General features: G+C 43.0%; 1 protein-coding gene across 1 annotated transcript in view; it reads right to left on the bottom strand.

The window, feature by feature from the left end:
* Window positions 1-12,044, bottom strand: part of extl3 (exostosin-like glycosyltransferase 3) — a 43,029-nt gene that overhangs the window by 7,439 nt on the left and 23,546 nt on the right. Inside the window, exons 2-3 of the mRNA XM_004550469.5 lie at window positions 2,206-4,839; window positions 421-548 (exon numbers count right to left, since the gene is read on the bottom strand). Coding sequence (XP_004550526.1) covers window positions 421-548; window positions 2,206-4,344 — 2,267 coding nt within the window. The 5' untranslated portion in view covers window positions 4,345-4,839. The remainder of the gene's footprint in view (window positions 1-420; window positions 549-2,205; window positions 4,840-12,044) is intronic.

The following is a 12,044-nucleotide window of genomic DNA, read 5'->3' as shown; positions in this document are numbered from 1 at the left end:
GAGCATTTTCCCTTCCTTCCTTTTTATTTAGCTCAATGTTTACGTTCAGTTTTCTTCAGAAGCACTTTTCTTGAGAAAAGCACCGCTCACAACGTATCATCTTTAATTTATCTATGAATTGTTGTTCCAGTTAATGACTTGCAAGACAAAACAACACCAATAAAAATGAAAATAATTAAACAAGTACTGTGCTTAGCAGTTGTAATTAGCTCCCTTTTTAGAGCTCTGCTATCACATTAGAATTAGGAGGGACTTTTTTTCTGTTGATCTTTGTCGCAAAATTCTAATTAAATCAACTTTTCATCTTCAATGTTGCAGCAAAATTTCCACGGTGGGTTAATACGCTTTTAATAAGCACGCCGAAACACCAAATGAAATGACAAGTGTGCACCAGGCGATAGCAAAAACATTTTTCTTCACCTGAAACCAAACATGATCTCATCGTGGCGAAGGTGAGCGTCGTCGTCGATAGACAGGATTGCCTCGGTTTCCACGGCATCCCAGGGTAGGAAGCGATTGTTGAGGCTGTTCTTTTCTGTGCGGACCACCTGCAGGCAGGAGAGGAGAGGCAGCAAGAGCTTTAATAAAAGGCACGTTTTAGAGAAGTAGTAGTAGTCTAGATGAGATCTAGTAGTACCTGCTTATGTAGTGACTGCTTCTAAAAACGCTGTTTCCTGTATCTTACTGCAAATCGCTGTTAGATGCAAGCTGTTAAGCTGAAGTGCTTTAAGTGCACTTTATTCTAAAACGGTGCCAAAAATTTGCATTTTAGAGACCAGTTAGAGCCCAAGTCCATATCAGTCAGCCTGTAATGATGCTGATGACAGATGCATATTGGTATCTGTGTTTGGTGCATCATGTGAAAACCTTTTCAGGAATGTAATGCAGAAATAATGTGTTGATCAAATAGATTGATCAACACAGGGCTGTGTCTCCATTACAATCTCAGAACTGTATGTAGCACATACAACACAGTAACGTCTTAGCTGAGGTGTGGAGTCTTCACGTTAAACGTCATTCTTCCTTTTTAATGCAGCTCTAACACAGCAGCTCTGCAGTGTAGTCATTAACACATTCTTCCAACCAACAGATCCCTGGTGCAATCCCAGGAAGAGAGAAATCCATTCAGGGTTACATCAGGAAGGGCACTGGGTACAAAAACACTGTCGAATCAAACATGTGGAGCTACCTGTTGTGGTGATCCCCGGTGAATAAGGGGGCAGCTAACAGTAACACTCTGCATTTATAAAAGCTCTGCCCTGCTGAGAGGAAAGAGACATTCCCATCTGCATTTAACCAAGTAAATAGGTAAGAACGAATAATTGGATAATTAGTGCTGCGATTAATGTGTTTCGACTTGCAATAGGGATAGTGGTGAACTGAAACCTTAACTGCAAATGGCTTAAAATGTAGTGAAATCAAATCTTAAATTGAAAGTAGACGTCACAATTGTGTTAAACAGTTAAAGTAAAAGGATTCTCACGTGCACAAAGCAAAGACAACTCAAGGGATTAAGTGGCTAAGGGAAAAAAAAGTTCAATTTGCCAAGGAGCATAAAGACTGGACTCTGTAATAGAGGACTCATTAGACCACAGGACCTTTTTCCATTACTTCAGAGTGATGGGAGCATGAGGGCATGATGCTTAATCGTCATCTACGATTTGTAAGGAAAAAATGCTTGTTACAAGGATGTAACTTGTTTTTTGCTATCAAGACTCACATTAATCGGTTAATTTAGTTGATGAATTTAACCAAATGAATAATATAAATAATTCACTGACAAAGATTGTGTTCAGTTTCAGTCTGGCACCACCAAATTCTTTAGTACCTCCCCATCAGCTCACCACATGTGAAGAAAGTCAGTGTGACAACCTAATGGTGTGGACGTGAACCACATGAATATTTGATTTTTCATCCTTAGTTCAAAGGCACAGATTTTATTATTCATGGGTGTCAAGCTTCTTCAATCCTTTTAGTAAAGCTGCTGGTAATTTGTATGGACTCCAACAGATTTTCAAAGAGACTGATCCTGATGTACTCAAAGAAACTTTTCATCTGACACATCAAACATCGCAGGTTACCTTTTTGCATTTCAGAGAGAAAGGATGAGCACGAGATGATTTCCTTACTTAAAAAAAACTTACTATAACAACGGTATTTAGATAAATTGTTGCACGTAAAAAAGATCAATCTTTCTACACTCACCACAATGGGCAGGCCGATGTCTGGCCACAGCAGGTCATCTGAAGGAGGCTTGGGAGAATTCCACACTACCACTACCTTGTTAAGGTATGGCAGTCCATTCAGCCTCTCGAGAGAGTTCATCAGGACCTCCTCCCTCTCATAAGTCAGCATGACTACAGTGAACTGCTCTCGGGGAACATTCCCACCCAGAGCAGCCTGGAACTCCTTTCCAGAGCCTCCTGTACCTCCTCCAATAGGCCTGAAACCAGTACCTGAGCCAAGGAATTTGGCTTCAGAGGGCAGTACCGGGTCAAGAGGAGTGTGAGGAAACAGGTGGAAGGGCCCCGGGGCCCGGTTCCATGATCTGTAAGTGTCTGCAGCTGTATATGTGAAGTTGCGGAGAAAGCGTGGAGAGGCATAAGGAGGCTCCGTCTCGACGGGACCCAAATCCAGATCACCATTGTCAGCCAGGTTGGCATCTGTCCCAGCCAACTTCCCGGCTTTGTGAGGAATCTCATGAACTGGCTCTTCTTTGATGGGTGCAGCAGGAACTTGGATGCTGGTTCTGATACTGGCCAGAATGGTGTTAAGAACATTTTCTGAGGTTGAGAAGTACGTTTCCCACAGAAAGCGGCCCTGTCGCCTCATAGCCAACATGTCATTGTCTGACAGGCTCCTCAAGAGGAAATGTAGCTCTGTTACACGGGGCTTGGGGACCAAAATGGCAGCTTCACTCCAGCGAATAAACTGGTGGTAAGGCAGTCGGGAGTGGTCCCCCAGAACAACAGGGATAGCCCCCACTTCTAAAGCCTCAAACAGCCTCATCCCAAAGCCTGCTGATGCTACAAGTTGTCCATCTCCTGCAGCAATCACCAGGGCAAAGGTAGAAACCTTGAGGACCTCCAGTCTGTCTTCTCTCTCTCCACAAAGAGCCCACTCTGTTGGCAAACTTGGCCTCGGGTTCTTGCAGGTGAATTCCACCAGGACCTGATCCAAGTGGCTGTCCTGCACTGCCTTTAAGGTGCCGATTATGCGATCGTCATAATCAGCTGGTGGATCTCCTTCCATTTCCTCCTCGAAAGACTGGGGCGGTGCCTCCTGTAAGCTGCTCCTCAGGGACTCCACCCTCTCCCCCTGGAATGTGAAAAGGTATTTCCTCTTCACGGGAACTTGAGGTGGGACTTCTAAAAAGTTGGGTTCAGAGAGGGCATGAACTAGCGGGGACACAACTAGGTCAAAACCCTCACGGTACTGCTGCTCTAGGAAAGTGGACTGAGCAACTGCTGCTCGCCCTGTGCTCACATTATACAGGAAGTTCTGTGTCATAGACTTTCTAGAGAGATGCACCAGTACATGGTTGTGTCCATCAGACCTCCAGTAAGGAAGAGCTTTCAGTTGCTTCTCCAGCTCTGAAGGAGATGGCAGTGGGAAGGAAGGGGACTCCTGCAGCTCTCCTACCAGAACCAAATACAGACAGGCAATGTTGGGGTTATTAGTTACATAAATGTTGCTCTTAACTGATGCAACAAAAGCCTGCTTTACCAGAGGGTCAATATAGCTCCCCCATAGGTAGGAGTCTGTGTCATAGACATATACAGGGAACCCAGATGTAAGGGGACAGCGTGCATAGTCGAAGCAGGAGCGCAGGCGGCAGGAGCGTGGAGACTTGGGTGGTGGCAGCCCCGGATCCTCCTTGTCGGGAAGTAACCTGACGGGCAACGACAGCTTGGGCTGGTTCTGGGCCATCAGTTCTTTATAAGAATGCTCCGTTTGGCTGATAACATTTTTCAGCTGTAGTAGATCTTGCTTGGCACTGTCGATGCTGCGCTTGCAAGCCTCGATGCGCAGGTTAAGTCGGGCGATCTCCCCATTGAGCTCCTGCCTCTTTGCCTCCAGCTGCAACAGCTCCTCACTGACCGACTCGCGGATACGGCACAAGTCCTGCACATGTTTGGCCTCGCACAGCTCGCCACCAGGCCGGGGCCCAAAGATGTGCTTGTCGCGATCCCCAGCTTCATCAATGGTAGTGAGGTAGTAGTGGGCAATAAGCGGGAAGAAGACCAGGATGAAGAAGAGCATGAAACTGAGCCACGTGAGACGCACGCGGCGAAACATCCACGGCTGGCCTCCGACGCCCACGCCGCCACCGTTACGCTGCATTGTTGACTCTCTCAGTCTGTTCTTCGTCCCTTCAGGGAACCATTGCTCTGGCGATCAGCAGCAGCCATGGCCGACCTTGTCAACAAGGCAGTGGAATAGACACTAATTCATCAAACCTGGGGTATAACTCTATCCTTCTGTGAAGGTCATCCAAGGCTGATTACTTCTCCTTAAGAGTCCTGCAGGTATCGGCTAGAGACTCAGTCTCACCTGTACTCTGATATGAACTCTGATGAGTCATAGTCTGCACAAGCTAATGCCATTCTGTTTTTGTGAGCTCTGGCTATTAATCCAACTCTGGGTGAGAAGACAGCCCCACATCTGGGGAGGGGTTCCTCCTCGTTGGGTGCAGGGAATACATAGCTACTCAGAGGTCAGAGTGTGACAGCTGAGAGGGGCCGCTTCCATCCATCTTTCATCCACCCCTCATGAGAAATATCTCCAGAGACTGTGCCTCAGAAATCCACTCTTCCTCCTCCTCCTTGATTCAGAAACCTGAGAGGGAGAATAGCAGGAAAAAGAACTAATGAATGACACTAATTATCTGCAGCAAGAAAAAAAAAAAAAGAATTTCTGTTTAACTGCAAGAAAAGCTGTTTGGCATTAAGCTTTAATATGGCAAAATATTTACTTTTTTTTATGCACCTCAAAACTTAAAGCTGAGCTAGATGTATAATTCTGTTTGATGAAGGCTGGGTGCAGTTAGTAAAGCAAACTCATTAGCCACAGCAGGATTGGTCACTTGTCACTTTCCCATTAATAAGGGCGGCCTAGTTTGTTTACTTAGATATGCAAGAGGTAAAAAGCCCAGAAATATAAATACAGTTAATAACTGTGTATATGGAATATTTACAGCTAAGCTTTCCACATCCACAATAAATATTTCTGTATAGAGCAAGACTCTGCAGCTTATCCAGTTGTTTTTTTTTTTTGTTTTTTTTGCTGCATTCTGTGCATGACTGCCCGGAGAGAAAAAAAACATCCGTATGCTGCAAAATACCAGGGGGTAGGTATCTTTTTCTTTCTTTTTAAAGTCACACAGAAAGAGCAGAAAACCAGGGAGAGCCATCACTGCGAAACTACAAACGTACAGCGAGCCAACACCAAGAGTACCTCGAGCAAATCTCATTAAAGGCCTCCGCCTGCATCCCAGCCTCATCACTGCCTCAAATTACTCAGCATCCTTGATAACAGTTTATCCCAGAGAGTGATGCTGAATTATCTCCACTAGCTCAGGAAAGAAAAAGGCTCAGGCACACACAAAGGACACCAGCTGTAGGGTTGCTGGTTTTATTTCAGTTCCTGAGGCCAGTGGAGGTATGTGCAAGAATAACCTTGCGTACCTTACAGCTCAGAACTGGTTAAAAAATAAAAATAAAGTAGAGGGGGGGAAAAAAGACCCCAGGAGCTGCATTTTCAGTGTGCAGATGTTGGGAAAAGATAGCTCTAGGGCAAAACCAGCAATACTGAAAGTCACAGCACCTCTTCTTCCACAGCCCTGAATGTCTCTTAAAGACTCTTACATCATAAGCATAATCGAAATTTCACTACAGACTGTTTCCTTCTAGAAGCAGCATGCCACAAATCCATCACACCACAAGCCCTGAGGATGTCGAGCGAGAGGCCAAGCGCCAAACAGACCTTATCAAATACGTTACCAAACCCACAACACTGAGAGCGAGCCTCGATAAAGCGGGTCCGACTGACACAGTCGCAGAGACCAGATGAATGCAGGTGATGTTTACCTTTTTCCAACATAACAGCTCCTCTTGATAAGGATGTTATTCCCCGGGCTACTGGTAGATTCAAACATCTGTGGATGTAACGCTTTCATTGCAGCCTGGTTTGATCACAGCGCACGCAGATAAGATCTTAAAACAAACTGAGGGAAAAGCCATTTTTCATTCTGTCTGCTTCAAGTGATCACGTCGCCTTGCTGCATCCATGTGGCTGGCATTTCTGATGTTTAGAGATTACTGCGCCCTGAAAAACTGCATCCTGCAATACAGCTGCTGTGCATCTGTCTGTGAGCGTGCCTGTCAAGGAGAGGAATGAGGAAAAGGGCCGGCCAATCACACAACAGGCATGTGATCCCGTCTTGCCTAGAATGACCGCCATAGATCTGCAAATTTGAAAGCCGCAAGTCTGAAAACGTTGCATAATATCAATAAGGGAAATCTGTAAAAGATTTGTTTTTGTGATGACAAGACATCTTTTCTTCATAACTTGTGTGCAGCTTTGTGTAAATGTTTTGGGTTTTTTTTCCTTTTGATCCCTCAAAAATAGGTTTACAACACAGGAAAGTAACGAGGTTTTTTTGCCAACAATTTTGAATAAACTAACCATTTTGTCTGCAACGTTTTAGTTAACTGGTTCTTTTGGAGCGCTTTTCTACTCTACTTGAGCACTCAAACCACCTCTATACAACATGCCTCATTCACCCATTCATACAAGCAATTTTCTAAGTGCTTTCTATCTTTCCCTGATGAAGACTTTTTAGTCGATACGCGTAGGTCGTGCATTTCCTTGCTTCTAGTTTTTTATTAGATATTTTTAAATCTCAGCAAGTTTTTTAGTCATTTCACCCTACTGATGAGCACCTGTTTAGAATATTTGTAAAAACATGGCAGCGCTTCATCTCTTTTCTTTACTCACACTCCAAAGGATGTATCAGAGAGAAACTTGAAGAAAGTATTTTGCCCAAGGATACTTTGGCATGCAGACTGCAGCAGCCAGCGATCAAACCACCAACCTTCCAATTAGTGGATGACCTGTTTTACCTTCTGAGCTACAGCCACCCCAAATGGGAAAATCTTCACATCACCAGGAGTGAAATCTCAAAAAGTTCTGCTTGAAAAACCACTGAAACGACCAGATAAACACTAAATACATAAAAGCAAGCAGTGATGTTTTGTTTGTTTTTATGAACCATTAACCGCTTCGTTTGTCAAAGATATTTATAGTTATTTAAAAACAATAATTTAATAACCAAACGTAGATTGCCAAAAGCATTCATTAACTAGTGCAAATCAGAGCTGTAATACAGCAACACACATACTTACACGATTAAAATAACTTTACCATCTGTAACTGATTTTAATTTTCTACACGTTTTAGTCTCGGGGTATCAGTGTGCAATAGATACATTGCAGGCTACAAATGTGGAACTGCACACAGGAATGCAGAGCATGACAGGTTAATATGAGATAGTCCTGCACAGTAACTAAAGGCCTGCATTCTGCTTTAGTTAGGAAGGTACACACAGAAAGCTCCCAGGACATATGACCCTGTGAACGCTGACCCCCATCCTGCTGCTAAGTGATGTGCCTGAGGTGCAGAGTGACCGAACGGGAACTATCACAACAGTCCGATTAATCACTGCATGACTGCCAGTGTCACCCGGGTAATGGCCGGCAGATGTTGGCAAACACTACTGCCGGGTCTAATCCAAAGCCAAAAACATGCTGGCCTAAAACTCTTCCTATAGCTGCTTCTGGGAGACAGAGCAACACACACATAGATAAAACCAAATCTCAGTCCCTTCAGTTGTAACTTTCTAATCTGCAGACTGTCTGGCCTCCTGCTACAGGCGGCTTAATCTCACTGCTGTCTGCATGGAAAACACATGGGAGAGCATTGATCACTGTGGACTTACTTTGTGGGGGATCAATGATAATGCCATCATTACCTACAGCTGAGCTGCAAGCTGGTTTGGTGTGAAGCACCTAAAGAGCTGTTATTGTAGCCATTTCCATTTGTGGGTTTTTGCAGAAGAGATGTAACAGTGCGCCACATAAAACACTGAGACGCAGCGATAGCGGCATGCCTGTCCTTGCCTTCACCTTATACATCACGGTGTGCACTTACAATGTTACACAAAGCCACTTTGCAACTCTAACTGAATGGCCGCAGGCAGCAAATGTCATAATTATTCACATTGATTTTCCATTATGATGGCTAATCACTGTATATTATAGTACAAATATAACATTACTCAAGTAGAAAATCAATATGCATTTGATATGCAATCCATTCATTTTTCAGAGGATGAAATCCTCTGATGCAGTTAAACCAGGAGTTCTGTAGTCTTCTCAAGGGAAAGGAGAAGCTCAAGCACAGCTGATGACCCAGATAAAAAAAACACTCTTGCTCAACATGGTGTGCAATGAGCAACCAACGACTCAGTCAGCAAATTGCTGGTCAGTCCTATGAATAACACAGAATGTGGGAGTCCAGGAGAGTTAATTTGATTTAGAGGAATAAAAACTGGTTTGATGCAGGACTGGTTTTTATATTAATCCAGATCAATTTCACAGCTTGAGACAAATCAGGAAACAAAACCTTAAAAAAAAAAAAAAAGTGGGACAGAATCTATGTTGTGATGCTTGCAAACATTCTGCAATTCATCGTGTGGAATTAACAAACGTATTCATGTGAGGTGAAAAGAATGACAGCAGCAGGTGCTCGGCTCAGAGCCTGAATGAAGAAGTGGGGGTGCTGCTGGCATTTGAGGGCAAGAGCTTGTATAAATGTTTGAACAGTCTCTGCAACCTGGCAGTGCTTTTTGAGACGGTCCGGAAATTCCTTTAAGAAACACAGAACACAGACAGCAGTGACATTCGGCTATAACAGGTTTTTACTTGGCTACAATCGGTCCGACTCAAGGACCACATCTCATGAGTGGGGGGGGTGACACGGAGGAAGGCTGCTGCTGGAGCAGCTGGTGAATGAGTAAAAGCTGAAGTTTCTGAGGAATGACATATCCTGCAACAAAGTCGAGAGCGAGGGGTTTTTTTCTGCCAGCAGATGACGAGTCTGACAGACAGCGAGAAGAAGTCATAGATTCAAGGGCAGAAGGAAATATTTAACTGCCTGTATTCTCTTGCAAAAGGAGTTTGGATTATTTTTTCAAATCTAAAGAAAACAAGTTGTTTAGCAGTTATGTTGCACAAGTTTTGCACAAGTAAATGTTCCAATGTGGGATTTTTATTCAGTTAAATGTTAAAAATCAAATCTAGTTCATGAAAAAAGTATAAATCCAATGAATTACTTATTATTCCATTATGAATCCTTATATTAAAGGAATAAGTAATAAACCTGGCCACTCCTGTAGAAAAACGCCCGGTTACACCGCTGTCAATGACGTGAAATAGCTGAGCCTGTTGTTTCCACAGCTTGCAGTATACTTAAAAGACAATGTTCAAAAATAACACCGCTCAAGGACAAAGTTGCAATGCATCACACAATACAGTAGGCTACAGTATCTCTCTAGTTTCAGCCACTTAGCACATACTGCAGCAGTGTGAAGCTTATATGCACTGTAGGACCGGGACCACTTATTGTAAAAATGATCTAAACACCTTACCTTACAATAGAGCTCTGAGGGGGGAATCGAGTTTATCATATTTGCATTTCATTTTACTACTTGTTATTTTCCTAGCTGGGGAGAATATGTAAAAGGTCAAACAGTGTTTCTTGTCACTTTAATGCATCGCTAACATACCACTGTAGTTAAATACTAGGCAAAACCGAAACCTTAATTTAAATGTACGCAGTTCTAGCTTACTGGGCCAGTAAGAACAGGTCTTCGAAGAACACGCTTCTGCACTTGAGAAAAGCTTAATGCCTGCTGGGACTCCAGGTTACCCTGATGCATTACTCTCTCCTTAAGGGGCTTTGGGCTCATTGTGCTTGCATACTACCTTTCCCATAATTAATTGTAATTTCATCGAGGAGTTCGAAGCATGGCATTCCCTGTGGAGGTGATGGGGTGGTGGGGAGGTGGAGGCAGCTGCAGGAAAGGCACAGTGGTAGGGCTGTGTGAGGGGAGCAGCTGTTGTAGCCATGGATCACAGCTCATCTGCAGACAGCTGACAGAGGCATCTCAAGGACTTTTATCACTAGCATGTTACAGAAATAACTGTAAGGCACTCATAGGAGTTATGACAAGACAAGAGTACTTGATTAAAGCTAGCAATTGATGGTCCTATTTAAATTGCTGAAGCTACTTGATGAGTAGCATTAAACCTTGCTTGAAATATTTCATTTTATTTCATTTGTGATGTTTGCTGTTTCATTTTGTGGTTGTAAATATGCTTCCAGAATAAGCACATAACAGTGAATGATGTTGCAACTTTATGTGCAACATCATTCCCAAACTAGTTCATACTCCACCTACCTCTGACTATTATCTTCGTCTTCTTCTTTCAGCTTTTCCCTTTAGGGGACACCACAATGGATCATCTGCCTCCATCTCACCCTATCACCTCTGTCCCACCAACCCTCTGCATGTCTCCTTTACTACATCCATGACTTGTCTCTGTGGTTGTCCTTTTCTCCTCTTGCCTGGCAGTTTCACATTCAGCATCCTTTCCTAATAATGCCACCATCCCTCCTCTGCACATGTCCAAACCATCTCAGCCTCTCTTCTTTGGCTTTGTTTCCAAACTGCTTAACCTGAGCAATCTTACATACCAGACTATATAATATATATATGAAAGCCTATTAATGACTTCTTCATGTTCCAAATGCATATCATAAGGCATTACTCATATACTGTGCATGCAAATGAAAAATGATCAGACTTTTCTCTTTTATATTAGTAGTGTCTTTCCACAAATGGTTTGGGTGAAATTCCGGGGTATATTTGCCAAATGTCTAACATATTTTATTATTATCATCATCATCATCATCATCATCATTCTTATTATCCTGTCATCTACAATCTAGTAAACAATCCTCACATTCTTTTTTCACCCCAAAGTGAGCCCTGATGCTTCCCCTAATTCATTGTGTTTGATTTCATACGGTAGTCAGATGTACTTTATCTCAGTTTTAGACAGGTCTGTTGCTAGCAGAGGATCACACTAAGCACAATGAAAGCCCAGATGCTGCAGATCAAGGACAAGAATGCTAGCCATCAACTTCATCCAAGACAATGGAGCTGAAGTTCATCTGGAACTGATTATATTGTTGTTTGTTTGTCATAGAGTACTTGACAAATAAAATATCTGAAGATGAGAAACAAAAATATTTCTGCTTAATATTTCATTTAAGAGAGCCACACTCATGGACACATTTCTTACCAACCGCAACTGTCACAAATCAATCTAAATCTGTTGAAAAGCACTGTAGGGGTAGGCTAAACACTGCTAAATGATGCAACGCAGTTCAACACCACCACAAGCGACACCCTCCAAGATGATCTTACAGTTGAAAAAAAAATTGCCTCTCACTGGCAGGATTCCTGCAATAAATCCTTACTTTATGAGTTTTACAATCTTCAGTTTGTGTTGCAGAGAGACTGCAGTGATTTTACCAAGGTATTCTCATCAAAAACACAAAACAAAACAAAAACCCCCACCAGTTACTGAGTGTGTTTAACATACATATCATAAACAGAGAAGCTATTTTTTTGGAATATGCACCTCTTCCACACCAAAAACCATGCAGAAACATTTCTGACTGTACACCAACTTAAGGATGAAATACTTTTCCACACTGCTCTATGAACTGAAAACGGTTCAGTGGATGCTCATTTCTTCCCTCTTTCATTATCAAATAATGCTGAGGAAATGACAATGAGGCCGTTATCACTATGAGGGGTATCGGTGCGATGATCGCCCAGAGAAGGAGCAATTAATTTCGCCCTCCGTGTGGATCACCTCCTACTCCGTACATAATGTATGGGTGCGATGACC

Source organism: Maylandia zebra, linkage group LG15, assembly GCF_041146795.1.
Source record: "Maylandia zebra isolate NMK-2024a linkage group LG15, Mzebra_GT3a, whole genome shotgun sequence".
In the NCBI taxonomy this organism is placed as follows: Eukaryota; Metazoa; Chordata; class Actinopteri; order Cichliformes; family Cichlidae; genus Maylandia; species Maylandia zebra.
Note: the sequence above shows the minus strand (reverse complement) of the source record. Positions and strands in the feature narration are given on the sequence as shown.